General features: G+C 40.6%; 1 protein-coding gene across 2 annotated transcripts; it reads right to left on the bottom strand.

The window, feature by feature from the left end:
- Window positions 1–1363: 1363 nt before the first annotated feature.
- lcorl (ligand dependent nuclear receptor corepressor-like) lies at window positions 1364–20880 on the bottom strand. 2 transcript variants are annotated; one of them, XM_062429723.1, is made up of 8 exons: window positions 20778–20880; window positions 19788–19853; window positions 17365–17453; window positions 16568–16694; window positions 15569–15793; window positions 14934–15018; window positions 3423–8824; window positions 1364–3316 (listed from the first exon to the last, which is right to left on the bottom strand). In XM_062429723.1, the coding sequence occupies exons 1-8, from the start codon at window positions 20869–20871 to the stop codon at window positions 3309–3311; spliced, it is 6096 nt and encodes a 2031-aa protein (XP_062285707.1). In that variant the 5' UTR covers window positions 20872–20880; the 3' UTR covers window positions 1364–3308. The 2 variants fall into 2 exon arrangements, with proteins under 2 accessions (XP_062285707.1, XP_062285716.1); XM_062429732.1 differs by lacking the exons at window positions 1364–3316; window positions 3423–8824 and adding an exon at window positions 9407–13968.
- Window positions 20881–23616: the final 2736 nt, after the last annotated feature.

Here is a 23616-nt window from a genome sequence, read left to right as displayed (position 1 = left end):
ACAATAATGTTGTTTACATATGCTGAAATTGGTGAAAAAATATAGCTAAAACAAATTTAATGCAACATGTATATTCTGTTTACTATGTTATCATCATGGCTGCCAATTTATTGATAGGTTTTGTAGATTTTATTGGCATATTTTGGAGCAGCAGCTTCTATATTTCAGCAGTTTCTTGGAAACCAGCTGCCTCTTTATCTCTGCAGCTCTTTGTGCAGTATCATGTTGTGTTGCAGCTGACAGTGTAACATCACCTGTAGTCTATATTATTTTCCTGATATCTCTGACTGTAACATGACCACCACCCATCAGAGACATTTTTTAGCATCTTACTTCAGGTCAAATCATTCCCTCTTTGTTTCTATCACAGTGCAGAGCTGCTCTGATGACATGTTAGCTGGAGTCATATTATATAATTCTTTCAGGTCTCCTACTATCACTCCTAAATTTGTCTTCTGATTTCTGAAAGCAGGACTTGAAGCTACACCTTTTTTTTTTACTCTTTGGAACCTTTTTTGTGAATAAAACCCACCCACAGACTGATGAAACCGTATATAGAAATTTTAGGGGCGTGGCTTACGCGAATGAGATCTCATGACATTCTTGAATGGATGATATTCATCAGGCTGAGGAGTTTTAGGGTAAAAATACAAAAATGTTCTTGCATGAAGCCCAAAGAGTTGAATTCAATTGAATAGTGAGTTTTCCATTTCGTTGTTTAATTTTAATGATTTTCAGGGGCATAAATAATGAATATGTCAAATATCTATTACACAAGAAAAAATAAAAGTTTTTATGTGATGTGCTTTGATGTTTTATCTGTTGTTAAGTATGTAAATATCACATAACTATGATTCAGGAGGGGAGTATTTTAAAATGTTTGGTCAATATAATGAAGCCAAGAAGCATCTGTGAATCAGGGCTTGTCTGTTTATTACATCGGCCTGTTCAAGGACTACAGATGAAAATCAGTCTCTTGGTTAAATCTGACTCATTTTCATACTGATGTTAATGAGTGTTGTCCCTGATAAATAAATACATTTGTTTTAGTAATACAATCCCCACTGATTTATATTGGGAATCCCTTGTAGGGGCAACCTCACTATGAGTCACCCCAAAAAGATGTTGGGTACCCTCACTCCCTTTAAAGGAAGGCTCAACCCATAGTTGGGAACCAGTGTTAGTAGATAATGTAATTTGTTACCAGTTTCCTTCCACTCCATGAACAATTATTGGTTGAGGTGATCATAGAAAATTTAAAGTTAAAAGCACCACTCTGTTGTAGCCTAAAGGTAGAATCAAATGTTGTCAGTTATTTATTTTTTACATTTCACTTTATCGTGTAAATCATCTGCTCGCTGGGTATTTTAAAAGGATCTTTATTGTTCCAATCACAGACACCTCTTTATTGCATCTGTGAAGGACAGTATAAAAACACATGATAAAGAAAATATACAACAGATGTTTAGCACCAGGTTCTTCAACAGAGGATTATTTGTCACAAGACTGGGCCACCTCACCTCCCTCGTGTTGAAATGGCAACCGTAGTGACATACATACATACATACAGGAGCAGTCAGGCACACAATACACACTATGGGTTTAAGTTTTGACCTACAGCCAGACATCTCGGATCAACCTGCCCTCGAAACAGAAAGCGAGGGAACACGATATTGATCCAAGATTAGTGTTTACCGATCAACTCTCTGGCCTAATCTATCACGCGGTTGATAAGCAAAAGAGCAGTAGGCCGTGCCGAGCCCAAGTGGAGGTAGGCGTCTCTTGCTGCAACTTGAGAAAAAAGGGAACTCTAAACAGCAACACATCTCCCACCTGCATACAAACAGTAAATAATGCTAGTACATTTATGATAAAAACAATTTTCTGCTATAATAACAATTAAAGATCTGTTAATGTTCTGCTTCACTGAGGGGGACAAAGCAGGTGGGGGTGGGGCAGTTTGTATAGCAATATCCTTTGAGATCACATTACATGGCGATGGAAACGACTGAAGTGACATCCCAAGCCATTGGTACTTGTGTACATCCATTCGTCTGTCAGCAATACAATAATTACGACATACTGATAAAACATCTGGGTTTGTATTGCACCAAATAGATTCTCTAGTTTTACAGTAGGGGTTGGTAGTGGGTCATGGGATGTGCAAAAATATGGGGGAGGAATCTGTGTAGTGGGATTAATAATCTCAGATGGAATAGTGCAAGAAGTAGATCTGACACCAACATGCAGTATACGCTTTGGGTGAAAACGAGACAACAATCGCATAAAAAGTAACTGAATCAAAACAACATGGATCCCACAAACCAACAAAATCAATCGGAATCTACTTTCTACATCTGCATAATGCCATTTCCTTCATTGCTTCACATAAACCTCCACATTTCGAGGGGCAAAATATGTAGTCATTAAGAACATGTATGTTTGTGCTAATTGTGGTTCATTGCTGGGACCGGCAAATGTTTGATAAGTACTCTGGAGAGAAATAATGACATAAAATATTTGGTTTCAGTACAGGCTGATGGCCAAATAGTCCAACACAATACATTACAGTAGGGGCCCATACAATGATCGTAATTAGGGTAAAGGTGTGGCTGATCCATAACAATCCTTCATTCAAAGGATGTTTTTGGCTAATGACTTGGGATAGTGACTGTAGCGTCAATGATTAAATAATGCAAACAAGGCCTGGATTCAGAGAATGTTGGTCATTAAAATTCAAACCTAATGCACAAAAAACAAATTATTCAATTATAAGTTTTTATTAAACCATTGCCAAAGTTGGTGACTATAATTTCTCTTTTTTTCATTTTAGAGCATGTCATTTTAGAGACAATGACTAAAAGTATTATGTTAAAGATTAAATTGTTACTGGTCTCATGTTAAGATTTTAAAAAGTTGGTTGATAATGAGGTATGTTTGGGGGTAGATAGCACTGTCTTAATGCAGTCAAGCTTTGTTTCCTTCCAATACAGCCACTTTTACAGGGCTCGCTGTAGGAGCACATATCCCATTAAAACTCTGGCTGATGTAATGAGTTGATCTACTATACATGTTCAGAAAGTAAAAGGCATTGACATAAAAAAAAACATTCAAACATTCTGTACATACATATCCATGGATAAAAATAGTGCAACATCAAGCTTTTGTTAAGTTAGACTGCTACATAATTGCTGAGGGTAAGACTGAACCATAGTGGGATGGTCAGTCCACGTGGTCAGCTCAATGTCCAAAGGCACCACGTTAAACCACAGTCCCTTTCCCAGGAAGGAGGAGGCCTCATGCTTCATTTAGTTCTCTGTTAGAAAAGAAAGACAGCACAAGTTGATTTTGTGGTAGTTTGAAACTGAAACTTGATAAAATGTTGATCTCTTAAGTGATATTCAATAAATGATGGTAGTTACCAAACACAAAGTCGCACCATCTCGGCCCGGTTAGGCCCCTCATTCGCGATTGTCTCAACATTTTCGCTGGTTGAGGTTGTGGTGGTTCAGTAGACACAACCCCAGGACTTTCATATTTGCCTTTCTGCCTCCCCCCTGGCATCTCATTCTGCTCCTTGACTGATTTAGGTGCAGATCCTTCCCGCTCTCTAGAGGCAGTCCTCCTAGACATGCTCCTTTTTCTGTTTTCTTTCACAGTTTTAACAACTCCTACCAGTTCCCTCTCCCTTCCTGCAAACACGTATGCAGAAGGTGACCCATCATCCAGTGTCACAGTACAGGAGTCCCACTCCTCCTCAGCTGATTCGTTGTCTGGAGAGTTGATCTTTCTCAGAAACACCCGGCACTCCTTCAGTGTCTCAGGACTCCAGGCTTTAGAGCAGAGGTTCTGCTCTTTGGGTACATCCACAGGTTCCTTAGTTTGGTTGACAGAACCGGTGGCAGAACTGTTCTCCAAACAGTTGGATAACTGGTCTTTTGCTGATTTTTTGCGTAATACTTTATGTTTTAGTTTGAGTCCAGTTACTAGGTGTCCATGTGAACTTCTTGTAGTTAGTTTTATATTTTTGTTATTCTTCTGCCTCATGTGCCACCTCTCCCTTTCTTTCCGAGTTAGGAACCTTGTTCTTGCCCTGAATAGCACGGCCTGATATTTTCCGAATGCTCTGCCTTTAAACCATTGGGCTTCCTGATTGGTCCTGTGTTTTGGAAACCTGGATGTGAAAAGCTGTCGCCGAATATTATGTGCTGATGGAGGTGTCTTATACCTCTTCCTCAACCTTTTTTGAGCCTGTTCGTGTTGGAAAGGACTTTTTGGCACAGTTTTGGCAAACTTCTTGATGTGTTTTCGGAGTCGCTCAGCCTGAGGACTATGACAAACACTTTTTATGTTGGCTGAACGAGGGAAGTGCATAAGTTCATAAGGATTACGGGAGCTTGTCTTCTTAACAATACCTAAGGACTGTGTCTCAGTGGTCTGCATAAACCAGGAGCACAGCTGCTGCATGCTACAGGACCTTGGTTTGTTAGGAGAACAGTCAAACAGTGATCGAACCACAGATGAATGTTTTGACTTCCTGGTAAATGAACTGTTGCCATCAGTTCCCAATTTAGAATTAAGGCCTATTTCTTCTTGGTTCTCTGCAGTGTCTGACACCCAGGTGTCGGAGATGAGTCGTATTCGTCTGGCAAGCTCCTGATTCATGCTCTTTTCCTCAGCTGATGCTGCCCACCACCTTAGTGTCTCTTGTGGAGTATAGATCGAGTCTACAGACACCCCTGCCACTCTATTCAGGTCCTGTGAAATGTTCTTCTTCTCTCGTCCACAGTGTTGTCTTTTCTCCCCTGAAGTTTCTACACTACCCTGTTGCTCCCCTTGTTTCCTTTCATTGCTGGCCTTGTTTAGCAGAAGTTGTTTAGAGCGCCGCAGCAGAGCGTTACTGTGGCTGTATGATCGAGAGGTGGAGGTGGCAACAGCATGCAGAAAGTAAATTGAAGGCTTCCTCACTCTCATTGAGTGACGCACTGCTACAGGCTGATTTTGCTGTTTGTCTTTACTTTCATCCTTTTTTTCTATTCCTTCCACTGTTTGACTTATTTTGCTTGTTGACTGACGACTGATTGTCCAGGGCTCTTTGGCAGATCGGAATTCCGGCAGGAGTGTTTTCTTATGAATTAGTGTCTCAGGAGATCGTCTGGTATCCTTATTTATCTGAATTTTACGTTGCTTGGGTGACACTGTAGTTACTGTGACTGAGATTCCAGAGATTTTAACTTTTGCAGGTCTACCTGGTTTCCTTGAGGGTATACCATCATCCCTCTTCTGACATTTGAGGTTACTGCTAGAATGTGGGGCTGACTCTTTAACAGGGCCGACAAAACTTAACTCTCCTGATGACTGCGTTGAAGCTGTTTTGATACTACCAGGACTGATCTTAGAGTTGTGCATTAAAATGCCCAAATCACTTTTAAGACCCACTGCTTGCCAAGCATCATTGAATTCTGTTTGCAGTTGGTCAAAACTCTCAGACACCATTCGTTTGTTTCTCCTTGAACGGCCATACACTACTGTTATTTTGAGGTTCTTGTTTACATTCTCGTCAGTGTCAGATGCTAAATCAGATTTCCCATTTACTGTTTTTGCTCCCACTTCTGGTACCACAGCCTTCTCCTTACGTGGTCGACCAATTGGCCTCTTCACTTTTTGCTCCAGCTGTGGTCCCAGCTTCTTTGGCCGGCCTGGACGCCTTTTTGGAGGAGTGGTTTCATGGAAAGATAGTAAGTCACCTGATGATCTCTGGTTCTCAGTTCCAGCTATACGCTTAGTTGGAGTACCTTCGCCTGATCTCCTGGAACCTATTTTAGGTGATGAAGAAACTGACTTGGGTGAAGAGGCAGACTTGGCTGGTGAAGAAGCAGACTTTGCTGGTGAGGAAGCAGACTTAGCTGGTGAAGAAGCAGACTTGGATGGTGAAGAAGCAGACTTTGCTGGTGAGGAAGCAGACTTAGCTGGTGAAGAAGCAGACTTGGATGGTGAAGAAGCAGACTTTGCTGGTGAGGAAGCAGACTTAGCTGGTGAAGAAGCAGACTTGGATGGTGAAGAAGCAGACTTTGCTGGTGAGGAAGCAGACTTTGTTGGTGAACGAGCAGATTTGGAAGGTGAGGTAGCAGACTTTAGTGGTGAAGAAACAGATTTTGAACGTGGAGAAGCATTGCTCTGGCTTTTCTTTTTTTCAGGTGTCCCACACCATGAGGACTCTTCACATGGGTCAAAGGATTCATCTCCGTGTGCACTAGATCCAGAGCCTGCTGATTTAAGACTATATTTGACACCTTCCTTGTCCTTTACTGGTGATACGAACATGAGTTTAATTGGACTAGTGTATTGGATTGGGGAGGTTAAAGGGCTCTCAACACTGGTAGCAGACTGACTGGTGACATCCATATTTGATGGGGTTTTGGGCTTTCTTGAAGCTGTAGAGAGCTGTAGTCTTTTTGGAGATGATCGTAGCCTTCCAAAAGGCTTGGCAGCAGAGTCACTGCCATCAGTCTTATTGTCAGAACAGTTTTTCTTACTCTTCTCTTTGGCCGCTGCAGTTCGTGGAAAAACCTGGCTTTGATCTTTTGACTCCAATGCCCCACATTTTTCTCTCTGTGTTGATTCAAAGGCAAGTTCCCCTGTAGGCTCAGGTGAGGACAGAGGTTCTTCACATCTTGATTCAAGCTGGGTGTCTTTAGTATCTGAATTTCTGGATAAGGCATCCAAGGTGCTAGATGTTTGTCCTTTGTCTTTGTCCTGTCGTGTTCTCTGGTTAAAGATGCTTTCAGAGAAACATGCAACAAAGAACATCTTCCTAGGCTCAGTGACATAGGAGGAGAATCTTTGTGGGGGGACTATATTTCTCCTGGATGTCCTTGCCTTCATGGAGTGGTTTGAATTACATTTCTGCCTCTCTCTATTAGGAGTACGGCGATTTTTACCTGGTCTGTTATCACTTTTACTGCTTTGACCCGATGGAGCAGATTCATGGTTCCTATCATTGCTACCCTTAATATCTTTTTTACAGGGTTTGCCACACTGTGTTGCTGAGGTTGTACTCACTGTCAGCCCCTGTGACAGCACACTGTCACCCTTTGAACTTTGGTTGCGATACTTGCTCTGCAGCCCAGGGGTAGGTATTTGAGTGCCTGAGAGAGCTGGATCTTTTTCCTCATTGGATATTTCCCTTTCCTTCTCCTCTGCTTTAATTATCTGAATTTCTTCTGTAACTATAACTGTCTGTATCTCTTCTTTTACTTCATCCCTGTCACTTACTGCAGAAAGCATATTCAGTGGTCCCTCCCCAACTATTTTATTCTCTAAACCTAACTCCATTTCTCTTTTAGATTCCTCTTTAACTAGATTTGAGTCTGATGAAGTGTTTGATGTAGTTACAGTAGCACTATTTCCATCTTTCAATCTTGCCCTCTTTGCTAGTGGCACCTTTCTCCGACTGTAGGACTGGTCGAACATGGCAAGCTCCCGCTTAATTTGTAAAGTATGCCTTCGGGTTGAGGCATCATCAGTGGGTGTTGCCATAGCAGCAAGGACTTCCTGGCGACGACGGGAACGGGTATTAGGCGACTTAGGCTCTTTGCTATCATGGCGATTGAACAGCTCACTGAGATTGTAGTCACTAGCACTGCCCGTGTGAAGCACTGTGGTGATGATTTCAGTCAGATGGGCATCTGCATGAAACTGCAGGTTCTGACTAGTTGAGGGAGATTGTGGCTGCTCCTTTTCAGACACATAAGTGGCTGTGGAGGCCAAAGGTGGGTCCTTCTCTAGAGGTCTGATTGTCTCCAGTTTCTCACTGAAGCGATTCACAACGTCTTGGAGTGAGGTCCCCCCAGGGTTCTGCTCAGCCTGACTACTTCTTGGGGTCTTACACTTCAGTGCCTCTTGTGTTGCTTTATCATCTGCTTCCTGGTGGGTTTCATTAAGGAGGCCATTTTTTACCAGTAGGTCATCTTCCTCCTCTTGTCTGTGATGAAGGAGGGAGGGTGGTTTTTCATCAGTTTTCTTACTGATGTCTGAGGGGATAGGGGAAAGGGGGGGTGGAGAGGGGCTCTGTTCTCTCTTCAAGACAGGACAAGGGGGATCACCAACTTCAACCTTTCTTTCTATTGTGTTCCTGACCTGTGTCAGACAGGTATGGTTTGAATAACAGGGACAGGGGTGGGGGTTGTGATGGTTACAGCAGATCGATGAGGAAGGGCCTATATTAGCAGAAGGAGTGCACAGTGGAGGGGATTTGGATAATGAAGGAGTGGATGCAAATGAACACATTATGTTGTTGATACGATCTACAGCCAGGCCTGGGCAGGAAATACGGTGCAGCCTCTTGGGGCACAAAACAGTGTAGGTGTCCATCATGCACCTCTGCACGCAGCAGTAGCTTGAGGCCAGAGGTGCTTCACTTTTACAGTCTTTTAGAGGGTAGTGATGGATGCTACAACTGGACTTGGAGTCTCCCAGATCATACATTGTGTTGACATGACCTTGATGATCACAATCAGTTGACGGGTAGTATGAGCTGTTGTTATGGGCTTTACATTCACTAAATGGGACTGCAAGAGGGGAAACTTTATCCTGTGGGTTTACACCACAGTTACAGAAGTGAGATTCAGTTTGACCCACAGGTCTGCAGTTAAAGAAAGGCGGCAATTTCTCCTGGTGTGCCAGCTTCAGGATCTGGTAGAGTAAGGAACGATGTGCTGGGCAGAGCGAACTGAAAACAGCATCCAATGCAGATTTCTGATGACACGTCTTCTCTCGCTGTCCCAGATCTCCCAATTCTTCTATATATGATGGCAGCAGGCAGCTACAAGGACAATGCAAAGATATGAGTTAGGAGGTTTTATTCATAGAACCCAGTTTGAAAAAACAGAAAAAGAAAAAAAAACACAAACAAGTACTCGCACAGAGACACAACCGAGTCTGATTATGTATACTACTACAAAACTCTATATTATATTAATTTCATAAAACAAAAGTAAAATATTTTCACTTCATTCATATATTCTGACATCCATGATCCTGTTTAATGAGGCAAAAATAACAGTCCTTTTCATCAGCTTGCTGGAAAAATAATGCCAAAAGCGTCCTGTGATATACAATAAGGAGGGAACCATTTTTCATTAAATCCTCTGTATGTACAGTCTGTAGATTTCTGACTGGAAAATCCTTGTGGCAGTATCTAAAACACACTGTGGTAGACAGGAATTCACAACACTTTAAATTGTACTGTGTATTCATTTCATATATAAAAAAAGATTTATATTGCCATATAATAACATGTTTTCATATCCTGCAGCTCACTGTACTGTCTGTATTTAATGACATCATGTAAGACGTAACGCACTGTTTAAAAAATAATCACATGTAAAGGAAAGCACAACTGACAGGTACCCTCTGTTAAGTAAAGAAATGCACAATTGACAAAATAACTAAACCACACGTAGCAACTGCCTTTCGTACATACAAAGTCACTTGCTATATGCTCTGAACTGGATTCAAAAATGTTGGGGTGGACAGAGCAAGTTGACTTTAATCAAACCAACACAAAAGAACAATTCACTCAAAAGAATAACAAATAGAAAACAAATGTCATACTTAACTGGAAACCAATATGTTTCATTAATAAATTAGGACAGGTAACTGATATTAGAGAACTGCTTTATTGATGAGTTGCTGAAGGCAAACGATAACAGCAGAAGGAACGATTGTAGAAACGCTCAAACCAATTTTTTTTATTCAACAGCACTTTCACCAACAAAGTAACAGCTCAAAAAAATCCTCTTAATTTCAAATCAACTAACAGTTAAATCAAGTCATGTGAGTGATGTATTTCATTATAAACACAAGTCATTGATTTAAATTACATTAAAATTGGTTAAGCATATCCAGCAATTTAAGTACTTTGTGTGTCCAGACCTCAGGGTTCAACTGGGCTGGATGCAGTATAGGAGTGTTGCATTCTGTAGTGTTACTGTTGAGTTTGTTTTAATAACCAAATATGTTCAATAATCACTTAAATAATTTAATCTTAACATAATCACTAAACAACCACAACAATTAATGGGTGTCATTTCAGGACTTAATAAATAATAGAGGCTAACATTTAAAAGTGTTCATGCAGTTGTGGCAATACACATTTCACTTTGCATCGAAGTGCTTCATTACAAATCAAGAACTACAACAATGAAACTAGTAAAATTACAGTTGTGAAGCACAATCAATAAATAAGTATGCAGCTCACAAAACAGGTTTCTACAATAAAAATTCTTCTTATAAATCATAGTGCAATAATTAATTTATGCATAAATAGCAGATTTATGTTAAGATTTGCCAGCAGTTCATTTAAAAAAAGCCTTAAAACTCAATTTGAAAACAAGCCTAGGTGTGTTCCCAGAATATACTGCAATTTTAACTTACACAATGTAATAATAATCTTTCTTTATTTCTCAAGAGGTGTTTGGGCTTGTTTACAAACTGGCCCTTTCAATATAAATAGCAGGTAATTCCCAGAGAAGAGACATCATGCTGCACTATGCTGTAGCCCCAGACACAGGCAAAGTATGTACTGTTATGAGCAGCAACATTCAGTAGTGGAGACATCAGTTGCCAAAGTTACAAAGGTTGAAATGCCACTGAATCTGTTTAAATAAAGTAGCTTTAGCCTAAAACTTACACATAACACATTCAAAGATAAACAATGAGGACAAATACTACAAAGAACATGGCAGATCTCCTGTAAATGCCACAGTGCCAAATTTAAACCATTTTTTAAAAGATTCTTTCACACTCCACTAAATGGCTGACTGACAGTATAATCATTTACTTGAAGAAGCTTAAGTGTTGCTGATGGCAATAAATTTACACTTGGGTGTTGTTCCTTGAGAGACAAAGAGCTCTTAAGTGTTCCTAAGCTGGTAGGAACTCATACCCCCACGTATTCAGTATCATAAAACCGAGGCCTTGATGTGAAACCTGACACGAGGCTATAGGCAGATAAAGTTCAGAGGTATATGTGGCAACAAGGTTAGAGGGAGAGAGGCAGGCAGGCTGACATCACAGCAAAACAAATCGAAGCAGCTTTGCGTTGGTAACCCTGAACTGCTGCTTTGGTAATAGCACTGTTAATGAAAATAGGCCCATCTGAGTGTAGACGCCAACAGTTAGCATTTCTCCAGACACTGACAAAGAAACCTGTGAGCCTTGCGCCGACTCTAGTTGCGTCACGCTGCCAACTTTTCACCACAATCTTACTACTGTAACCTCTGGCAGCCACCACAATTCACCATCAATAACATTTAACCCTATCCGTACACCAAATACTAACCTGTCATTTAGGCTTAGTTGAAATAAGCTTCTTTGTTTAGCCTAGGCTTCTTTGTGCCAGGGAGATGGTCCCGTAAAGTAAAAAAATTTAAGCAGCAGTCATGTATGAGGTTTATAGTAATACAGCTACAGTAGCAGAAATTGGTAAATATCTGTGATAATAAAAGAACATCTTTCACGAACGATACACATACACAATAACATAAATTTCCCAAGCTTATCAGTGCACATTGTAAAACATGCTGCACAGTTGCATTCCAACTACACTCAATACTATGTTCAGACTAGCTTGTACAAATAGAGGGGGGGAAACTATGTGGACACAAAATGGCTTTTTTTAAGCTAATCTCTTCAACAAAAACTCATAATGAAGATGTAGCCATCACAGCAGTTCATTAATGTACAATCGTCCTGTTTGTACAGGTGTCTAACAATAGTAATGAGTTTTTAATCTGTTAAATAATGGCTCTAAGTCACTTCAGTAGCCTAGGTAAGATACCCAGAGAGAGAGAGAGAGAGAGAGAGAGAGAGAGAGAGAGAGAGAGAGATCGAAAGCTGTAAATGACAATCATCAGTGCTCCATTAACACAGAGCTTTAAGAATTGAATCAAACCTGAATAACCTAATAACCTAACAGTTAGCAAACATAAGAGTCACACTTTGTTTCTCAGCTCCACTGCTGTGTTTCCCACACTTGATCCTGGACAATCTGGTGAAAAGCAATCAATGTCACTTTTTCTTTTTTAAGCAAAACTAATTTTACAAATATAAAAACAAAGTTAAGGAGATCTTAAAGGATATTTGCAGCTTTATTTTGTCCTACTGTTATCAACAAATCCTCAAAGACCAGAACTAAAAATACATTTATCCCATCAAGTACTGTTAGGCCACAGCCTGATATAACATATAACTCCACTGTCATCCAAAATCTATTGTATAGGATAAAATGCATATAAAACGGATATCCAGGGAAAATCTAAATCCAGAGCTAGAGAAAACTGTCATCACTTAATGTATAAAAGCAGCAATGTTTCAGTCAAAGTCTGTGACTGAGAGGCCACTTTTTAAATAAATGATGTGCTGACTGAGTGAAAGTCCATCTTTTTTCTAACTGTTGAGCACATGGCCGTTGAGACTTCTCTCAGGCTTTGGCCACACCGACAATATGACAGCGGGATAAAAATCCATTTTAATTTTGGTCTTTCCATGAGATTTGTTTGTAACAGTAAACAGATATTATGACACCAATCATATCCTGTAAGGTCTTTTAGGTGAGTGATGTAAACTGAAGCTGTGAGAGAAAAGCTGCGATGAGCACGACTGCCTCTTGAAAAAACACTTCACCTGTAGCTGCTTTCATTTAAATCCAGGGCTAAGACTGAGAAACACAGCAGAAAGTATGACACTCACGTTACAGACACACAGTTAAGACCTGAATATTAATATCCATATATTTTATAAAGGCATGTGTTGTGTTTAAACAAGTGTCTCCAGAAAACATTTATCCTGTAAAAGGTGATGAGTTCAAGTGTTGAGGAGTCCTAGAGGCGTTTCTTGGTCTAGAACCTCTTTGCGGCAGCAGCTGAGGCGAGAGTCCCTGAGTTAGCGGAACTGGTAACGTCACCAGAACCCAATGAGTTGGAATTGGATGAGCAAAAGTTGGCAGATTTCTTCTTGGGCGGATTCTTCAGTGTTCCCGTACGCTCTTTGACTTTGTATTCCAGTGTGCTATGGGGCACCCCGTATACCCCCTGGGCCTTGGACACGCTCATACGACCTGTCATCACCATACCGATGGCTTCCTCCAACAGTTCGTGGTTGTACTGGCGGTATCTCCCACGTTTCTTTCTTGGTTCCTTTACTTTATCCCGGCGGTCTGCTCCCTCCTCTGAATCATCCAGCGAGGACCCGCGTTGTCCCAGGCGATGAGGTGATTGGTTGGCACTTCCTGCACAGCCATGTGCCAGGAAAGGAGGTCTGAGTTTAAAGAGGGTTGAAGGTCTCGCAGCAGCTGCCGATAAACTGGCGGTGGCCTCATTTGGTGAGGTACGTGAATGTAGGTTTTCAGCCACACTGCAATTCTCAGCTGGGATTGACCTGTTCTGGTCAGACAAGGAACGGACCTGAGGAATACGCAGGGGTGTGGGGGGCTCCAGACTGGGAGTGGGGCTTGGTGGAGGCTGAAGAGCATCCCTGAGCTGGGGGAAAGAGTGGGGGAGGGTCTTGTGTAGACCACTCGGCTGATAAAAGGTAAGAGAGGATGAAGGGACACTAATGTCTCCATTATCCTCTGCAGCTCCTCCAATTTCTGCCCGCTCTGCCCACGCTGCCACCTTCTGCAGAACAAGACGGGCTTCGCCGCCCAGCATTGATGACATCATACTGTACGATGTCACTTCATCCCTGAATTCTTTGCTTCCTGGTGCAAACTGGTCCAGCATCCCCAGCTTTCCCTCAGGCCAGCTGTTCAGGCCTTGTCTTAGGGTGTGAAGGGGAATCCCATAAAGCAACGCAGCACGCTGCTCCTGCAGCCTCCCTGAACGTATATCCTTCAAGGCCTTGGACAGCAGCCCCTCAGACAGCTCCCAGCTCCTCTCAATGTACTCCTTCTGCCTGCACTGCCTCCTAGGGATGGGAGGACCAAACAGCAGGGTCAGGATGGAGGTGATGGAGGGGTTTGATTTTGACAGAGGGGGTGGAGAGCGAGGGGTCCACTCCTTTATGCCTTGTGTTGGTAACATCACTGCGACTGTTATGTTTCATGTCTGTCTGTTTTCAGTCTGTTTCTGGGCCCTCACACACACACACAAACACACACTGTTGCTGCTGCGTGTCTCTTACACACACACATTTTTGAGTGTGGCAAAGCCTCTTCACGTCCAGGTGGGACAGTCTGTGAATGGCTGGGGTTACTTTGGCGCTCACACACAACCCCTGTAGTTTTGTGATATCCTTCAGTGACAGTCCTACATGCTTGAAGGTTGAATAATCAGAATCATCATAACTGGATCGGTAAAAAGGAAGTAAAATCGTGGTGAGGTAACTGCAATGTTCTCCTCATTGTACATTCGTGAGCTGTTGGCAAATGTTATAGTACGGTGCCATTGCTGTGACGTTACCGCTCAAGATATAAAAGAGTCAACCCCATAGAACCAAAACACCAAAAACAAACTAGCTCAGCAGAATTACTAACTATTTACTGACCTGACTGCCAGACAAAGGAATATGCACATCATTCAGGCTGGAGAGGTGTTAATTAGTTGACTTAAATCAAGCAGCACTGATAACAAAAATAACAGTAAAATGTACGCTAACCAATCGATCTTAGCCATGCTATACACCTATAAGAAAATGCAGTAGAAAATAGTACTGAACTTAGTTAAAAATGGGGATTTCCTTGAATGTGAAGTTTCCGTTTGTAGTGGGTATGGACAAAAAGGCTGAGATCATGTAGAATTATCATTGTATTTATGTAGGATCCCCAATTTTAACTAACAGTAATAATACGCCTTCCTCATGCTTTTTCCCACAAGGCTAAATACCACCAGAGTTTTTAAACCGAAGCAATCCAAGAATAACAAAACTCTTACCCTGAGGCTTTGTGATTAGGTGAGGATGATGATGCCGAAGTTGCTGAGCAGACAGAGGGCCTGTTGGAGAGGTCGAGCACGCCATCTGTTAAAAGAAGACAATGATTTGAGTTACAGTGATTTGGTAATCCAGGGTGTGTGCAATGTTCTGGAGAGGTCAAGGTCAATATCATTACGTTTTAACCTCAGCAGCTGGAAACTTTTATTTATTGGCTTTGAATTTGCAGTTATTTTCAGTTCTGAATTGGTTAACATATTCCAAAAATTGATGTGTTCTTCATAACATGTTGATGAAACAAAAACTTATTTACCAGAGTTCAGTGCAGCAACTGGACGGTGTACAATGTGCACACAACAGTTACTTTTCATTCATCTTTAAAGTGTTAAGGTGCATTTAATTGGCTTGAAAAATAGATATTGCTAAAACGTTATACACCATCACACAGAGTCTCCAGATATGTCTCATACTGTAATTCAGTGGACTAGCAACACAAACAGGAGCCTAAACTAGAGCCCAATTTTCTGTTTATTGAATCAAGAATTGGTTTTAAATAGAGAATCGACTCTGAATCAAATCATGACAGAAAAAATGGTAAAGAAATTGTGAGATTTCCAAAGATTCTCCTATTCCCTACCTGTTTCAGGTTCCTTCTCTTTCTCCTCTTGGGTGCGGCTCACTGTGAGGTCTAGAGGGGCATCTGATGTTTCCGACAAAGGTGATGAGGTCCTTGTTGTAACACCATTTGTACTGGTGTGGAGTAGGCACTTTGACGCATACTCCATAGCGAACTGATGTATCATCTTCTTCATCAGCTCCTGGGCAATCAGAGGGATGTTGGAATCACAGCCCAGGGGCACATCTGGTGATGGAAAGACAGATGCAGACAGTCAGTTCAGTTTCTAACATGGCAAGAATACTTTCCGCCATAAAGGAAAATAAACATGAACTTTAGAATGGATCAACACAGAAACTGACATTTGAAACAATCAACAACGACGTTGTGACCAATAACATCTTTTTAACGTAAAATCCATTTTGACATAAATCTGTCCTGATACTAACATGTTAGCAGCAAGTTACATTCATCCCCAACAGTTAAGAAGTCCAACTATTACAGGAAGCTCTTCTTTGGCAAAACTTTATGAAAATTAGTACCATTAGTATAGTATAGTTGGAAATCAGCCCTTTCTTATCTTAAAATATGCTTTCTTCTGCTTTAATTTCAGGTTTGTAAACTACAAAGCTGGTATGAAAGTAGTCAGTACGAAGGTTTGCACTGACCTGAGGTTTGTCAGTGATTCATCTCAACCTTTAATTTTAACTACCACTCGTTTTCTCAGAGCCCTCGTATGAAAGTCTGCTGAGCTTGTGAAACCACACAAAAGTACAAGCTGATATGCAAGAACACAGATGCTCATTGTAGCCTTTCAAGCTACACTAATCAAAACAGGCCAGTTTTGTTTTCCACAACACACTGAACTGAGTGTCAACACTGTTACAGCTACTTATTCCACTAAGACATCAACTCAGTAACTACAAGGAGAAAGCTGACAGCTGTGCCCCCACAGCAGGAGTTTATGTATTGTGGGTTGAAAGGTTTGTGCTCCGCAAGCTGAAAGACAACCCAACGCACCTTTTTTGTGGAACACAGCTTGGAGGAACCTGTGCGCTGTTTGGCTGCTCTCAGAGATGGTTGGAGCTTGACAGGGAGAGTAATCAGAGGGGGAGGAGAGGGGCGATGTGGCTGCAGGAACTTGATCCTACGAGAAGAAAAAAAGGAACATTTATTTAACTAATGAATGTAAATTAAAAATGTTTTATTTCCTTTTCTGCAAATATTTGTACTAAAATTCAGGTTAATGCTCAAGAAATGTAAAACTTCTCAATGGACATTGGACAGTGTGTGGAATCAAGGAATGCTTGGATTGGCTAAAGATCGATCCAAGTACATAAAACCCTGATGAGACTGAAATCAGACACTGCATTTCCTTCAGCTGCTTCATGATAAAACTTTCCTGCTGGTTTGCCAGTGCCTAACCTTTAATCTGGAGCAGCAGCAGGACAAAATGATCTTTGAAAAGCAGTAATTTAAAACTTCAATGTGCTGAACACGAGTAAGACAAGGCTTAGATCTGAAAGTACAAATAGGAATGTAACTTCACTCCAAACATGGAGATTTAGTAACACATTACAAGAAAACTGAGAACAGAGCACAAGAGGGCTTAATAAAAAGTGCTCTCTTTCTCTCTCTCTCTGGTCACCAACAGAGTCACACGTGTTGTTCCAATTTTTCATATACTAGATTATATACTAGAAAATATTACTACAAATATTACACTACACTATTCAAACAGTATGAGCTGTAGAGAGCATTTTTCTTGGCTGGTTCAAAGGCAAAAAACAAGCACTACTCTTGACTCCAATTCTTACACAGAGTTTGTCCAGGGGAAGGTTGCAGAATGAACAGCTAGAGCAGGTTGCTTCTGGGGACCAGTCATCCACCTCTTCGTTTTCACAGTCTGAAAAACACATCATCACATGACCGGGCATTAATACATTCATAAACGCTAACAGCGTCCTCCTGTGGTTAAAGAAGACGAAAAGCAACTCTAGGTTCCAAACAGCAACATAAATAAAAAATGTGAGAAAAAACAGACTTCACATCCTTATAACAAAGGTTTATCGTTCTCATGGTATATCCTCCGAAGCCTGATTTGCCATTATTATGTTTTATTAAACTATATTTGTGCTTTAAGATTTACACTAAGGAAGCTATTCTTTTAACATCTATGGCGGTATTACGCAATTTTGGGCAATGTTGCAAACCAACAAGGACTGCTTCATTACATTGTGTTGAACAGAAGATGGGCTTCAAATAATCATTTTTCTTGCTGATTAATTCAAGGATTACTCTAAAATTTCCCAAAGTATATGGTATGATTATGTCCTCAAATGTGTAGTTTTGTACCACCAGCAAACCAAACCAAGTATATTCAGTTTATTTTAACACAAAAACAAGCAGCAAATTCTACCATTTTTGTTTAAAATTTGATTTAATCAACAGTCCCAGTTGTAAACAGAGGCATTTTGGCATCCATATGCATATTTAATTCACTGGATTTACCCCTCCCTCCAAAGACTTTATTTGATTATGTTCACTGTTAAGAGCTTCTCAATTTAATCTCTAGAAATGGTTGTTTATTTGCTAAGTCATCTTTTGGGGAAAATGTGTGGCCAAATAAACCAATGTCACTTGAACAGTGTTTTCACAGTTCCAATTATCATGACTGCCAGGTCTCTGGCTCAAATTCTCTAAAGCAGTTTATGTTTCTGTCTTGAGTCACACAAACTCCAGATGGCAGTGCTGACTGCAGTCTGACTGCTGCTAGTATCAAGCAAGCTGTGTTTTGGCTGTATTGCCTAGCAAGGCCCCGGGCCATGAAATAATGTGAACTAATGTAGATAGTAGCACTGTTGCAAGTCAAGATAATTTCAAGGTTATTTTCAAAATGAAAAAAGGATCTTTCAGGTTTTCAAAGAGTTGTTCGATATATGAAAGCCAGCATGTGAGAATGAGTGTGAGCAGCCGCTTTTGATCCGTGACTTTTCACACAGTGTTGTGACTGATAATGTAACAGACCACAGTGAGACTCAGGATGCAAAAAGTGTGGGCCTGCTAGAGGTGTTTATCTATCCCTGTCAGACAATTCAATACACATTCAGATACAAAGTCTAAAATATGATACAAATACAATAGAGATACTGATTCACTTCAAGTTCAAATACAATTTTAGATCAACTCTAAGGACAGTGTGCATTGGAAGTATTTTCTATTGCTAGCGTGGTTTTGACTTACAGGTTCATTTTGAATACTGTGCTGTCTGTATTACGTTTGTTTCAATATCTGGCTGTAAATGAGTAGCAGGATAGGTGGGGTCAGTGGTATATTATATTGACAGTCACATGTTTGGCACACGACAACTGTTTTGTCCAAATGTTCTTTGTTGTTGTTGTTCTAAGTCCAAAGTACTTCCAAACTTTGGACTTCAGGGCTCGCTATGACACTGTATACAGTGGAGTTGGATATTCTATATCATGTGCCATCAGGTGCTATTGCAGGAAATAGATTGCTTTAAGTTGGTATGATAAGAAAATTTAGCAGGAGATGGGCAGGTCACACATGAGACACAAAGAGGAACATAATAGAGGCACAGGGGACTCATTTTAGATGCAGCCTTATCTTCAAATCTTAAATACATTTTCAGCTACACAACAGGTTTTATTTGTGTCCCGCGTGGGATCAGATGTCCAGCATTGTGCTGGCATCATCAATTTAGGTGTTTTTACAAGGTGTGTGAAAGATGTAAACAATTGTGCTTCACACAAATAGAAATATATTACTATCTTGTAGAAGAGAGTGCATTTTCAAAAATAACATTGGTAACTTTACATCCCTGTCAAACAGGAAACCTGAATATGGCAAACAATACTGAACCAGTGCTTACTTAAATCCCAGACACACAGTCCTGCTGCCAAATATACTACATAGAGCACCAAACGTGTATTAATCCACAAATCCACTGATTACCCGTTTGAGTAATATTTGCCATAACACTAGAGTGTGCAGCTGCTTAGGGAAGTTACTTATCTTTTAAAAGAAAAGAAAATATTTGTGACACATTGTCACACAGTTTATGCTGTAGGAAGTGGGGGCCGAGTGCTACAGACAGGACAGAGAAGTTGGAAGGTATTCAGACTGATGCATTGTTAGTCAAGGTCTTTTCACAGTTTGAAACATCTAAGCTTACTCAAAAGTGATTAAATGGTCTAACACACACAAAAAAACAACCCACCATCAAATAAATTGAGGTCTCTCAGTAGCAGTGAGCCATAGATTCCCTCCAGTATGCTTTCAAACCCTGCAAGACACAACACAAACAATCTTTCAGTAATGATATATGAACAAGATATGCATGCTTGAGGTTATTGTCATTTTGGGTACAGTTAGTTCTTCCATTTGATGTATTAAACCAGTCTGACAGCAACAACACCGACTACGACACAAAGTGGAAACAACTTCAGGCAGACACCCCAACACCTGCAATGCTTAATCATCATTATAATCAAAATAAAACATGTCTGGTGAATAGTAGTAATATTACCGCACAAATCCGAGTTTTTTGTGTTCATTCAGTTGGATGTCATTATGATTGAATGCTATTAACAAGAAAACATTTCTAGTCTAGGTTAATCTAGCTAACTAACATTTACCGACTTCTGAATAACCTTAAAAAACTGAGTTCAAAATAACGTTCACTTAACAAAATGACAGCTGACCTCGTTATTTCATTGACATTAGTTAGCTTAGCTTTCCTCCCCTCCCCCAAGAAAACATCAACAGCGTTCATGTTAGCACGGCGTTAGCATCGCCAGCATATGTGTCAATAAACAACGCTAACACTATAACGCTCCGTTAACGAGCATGACAGCAAAATACATGATCCGCCTTAATCCTACATGTACGATGTCATCTCAAACAAAATGAGAAGATTTGGAGGAGCTAGCACCGGCGATGAGCTAGCTAGCAGGGACAAAGAAAAGGAGCCAACTCGAACAGCTAGCCAGCTGGTAAATATTAGCCTGCCTGCTTATCTTCGCCGCTATAACTATACAACCTAACGTTACAGTGCCAGGCTGCGAGCTACCACAGCTAGCTATTCGTTAGCTAGCATTAGCTAGCGATGTTACATAGCCAGGGGCATCGCTCCCTTTGTTACCGGGCGACATCCCTCTCTGAAGCCCGTTCATTTCTCACAAAATATAAACCTGCACATGGATCATACCAACGCAGTGTATCAGTGTGTGTCGCCAAGAATCAAGTTCCCGCCGAAACCCTTTCCTTTCTGCCGTGCATTTGGAGCACGGAACGGTCGCCATTCTGCGTCCTTCCCCCCTCTCTCTCTCCCTCTGTCTGTGGGGCTGTGGACGGTTACCGCGGCAGTAACAACAGACGTCGTACCGCCGGTCTGCCGCTGGGGGGAGAGGCTGCGTGGGCACCGGGGAGTACCGCCCTGAGTGTGGTCTCACAGGTACACTACTGACTGGCTGACTCCCACTTTCTTTACTGCTGTTTCGAAAGTTTAAAGTTGATTACTACATTCTCCGGCCCTTCATTGGGTATATCTGTGCAATCTAATTAAATCCAAAACAACAGCTCTACTATAAACTCTACTTTTATGAAGTTGATACATTTTCAGTTTTTGTTGACATTGTTAAAAAGGTGAGAATTCTGCTTTATGCTTATTATTGAGGTCGTAGTGTGAGATGGTGATGTACAAGGGTGCATTATATTGAATGGTGTTCCTAATATTTTGTCCACCCTTTTGACATACATGAGAGGGGCACCTCAGTATGCCACCACCACTTAGTACGACCTCAGTAATAAACATAAAGTGGAATTCTCACTTTGTCAAAAAAAACTGAAAATGTATAAACTTCATACATGCAGAATTTATAGCAGAGCTGTTGTATTGAATTGCATTAGATTGCACAGGTGTACCTAATAAAGAGGCCAGTGAGTGTATATGTTGCCTATATTCAGTAAAGGTTTCTATTTGTAAATATCCATCTTACTGTCTTTTAATTTGGAATTGCACAACAGATTTTAAAAGGTAAATTGAGGTAATATGTCCTCGTTGGTCTAATATTTGACAACTGGGTTTTGAAAATAAAACCAGATGAAAACAGTGCAAATCAAAGGGAAAAAGCAAGCGCATATTTCCAAAAGCTGTCTACTTGTTGGTAAGAAAAAAAAACAATTCCCACTCATCTGGTGGGAAGTGTGTCCACACAGTCATTTGATCATGTGGGTAGATGGTCACATGTGTATATACATTACTTGTTAACTCCTATATACTGTAGGATCCTGTATGTTTATATGTAAAAACAAAAACAAAAAACATTGGCTTCTGTATGTGATTGTCTGCCTTTGTGAATGCTTTTGCTGTTTGAGTAGTATTTGTGTAAGTGTATTTCTCAGTGACCATGATGAAAGCTTCTACCATAGCATTTCAAATCATCACCTTCATGGTTTTGATGCAGTTAAAGGGAAACAGATGGATAGACGTCATGGTTCAGTGAACCACCTCTGCTTGTCTATTCTATTTTGTGGGAGCAGTCATTTCATAAACCCAAACCAAAGTCTGGGTCTTTAAAATAATAAAGCCTGGTTCATACCTTGTTAAAAATATATCCACAAAATGTGCAATGGGTGTTTTACAGTGCTGCCGGGTGGAGTCCCTATATCCTGGATTTCAAGCAGATGTTTGGCCCGCAAAGACCCCTAGATTAAAACAATTTAATTTAGTAAAGTAAAGTGTGCCAAATAAATTATTTGATTACCTTTCACAGACTTGTGAATGCCTTGGCGGTTCTCTATTGATTCAAAGATATGTTACATGTTCCACAGTAAATGAAGAACAAATTAAACTATAAATATTGAATTTCAGGTTGACTTCACAGAACTACAGAATAGACTTTAGGTTTTACATTTAGCTCAACAGTGATAAACTGTTTTGTAAAACCATCTGAAGTAAGAATAAAACCAAACTTGACTGTTATATTATATGTTTTAATCATGCCGATGTGTCTCAACGGACTGATAGCTCTCCTCACCGTAACCACATGGGGGCAGCAGAGCACTTTGGGTTTTCCAGAATACACCAATTAGGTCCCATGTTCATTAAGATATACTGTGTGGGGTAATGACGAGCACATGGTCATATGCAAAGTCACTTGATTAAACTGGTTTCAGTGTCACACACTACTATATTCCTTATGAATATGGTCTCTGTTTTCTGTGTCAAGACTGGATTTCCAACTAGGCAGCGAAGCCCCAGACCACCAGAGGCCCCAAAACACTGCAGTTCACCATGTGTCAGTTGGTTTAGAATAATTTGATTAATTGCAGGTTTCTTCAGGAATATGCATCACTGAACAATATCAACTGAAATGATAAAGATCATAAGGTGGGTTGTGTATTATCTGGGAGCATTTTCATGCAGACTGGGCTGAAATATAGTCGTGTAAAATTCCAATTTTAAGACATCTATTATATAGGGTTTTTTCCCCCCAGTAGTTTGTTTAGCTGTTTTTTCTTGTTTATTTTTTTCCTAACTTGTCTGATGTCGGAAATTGAGATCCTGAATGCTACTCCATGTATCTCTATGATTTGTAGGCCGTTGTGATGAGTCTGCTGATGATTTGTTGTGTTTGTTCTGATGTAACTGGTGTATACTTTTTCTGAAGATGTTGGGCTGGTGGTGCCATGATGTGGTCCTATTTGTGCCTGAACTCCCACTGTGTATGGATTTGTATATGTCTCTTGTATGTTTGTATGTCTCAAGTACTATTTTTGTAATTGCTGTTGTTTTTAAATGGTGCATATTCCCAAATAAAGTTTACATTACATAAACAGACACACAGGAAACCTGGAACCAGGTATTTGTGGCAAAATATAATTAGGATGTCATGTGTTTTCTACTTTGTGCATTGTACATGATGGGCACAGAGTGTGTACAAGATGAGGTTTCAGTAGTGGCCCACAACACATTTTTTCCCCAGGCCACACTGGTAGATGAATCCAACTATTCGTCTTGTAATACAGCATAACACTGAGGAATG

Source organism: Scomber scombrus, chromosome 2 (genome assembly GCF_963691925.1).
Source record: "Scomber scombrus chromosome 2, fScoSco1.1, whole genome shotgun sequence".
In the NCBI taxonomy this organism is placed as follows: Eukaryota; Metazoa; Chordata; class Actinopteri; order Scombriformes; family Scombridae; genus Scomber; species Scomber scombrus.
The sequence above is the reverse complement of the archived record's forward strand: the minus strand, read 5'-3'. Positions and strand labels throughout refer to the sequence as shown.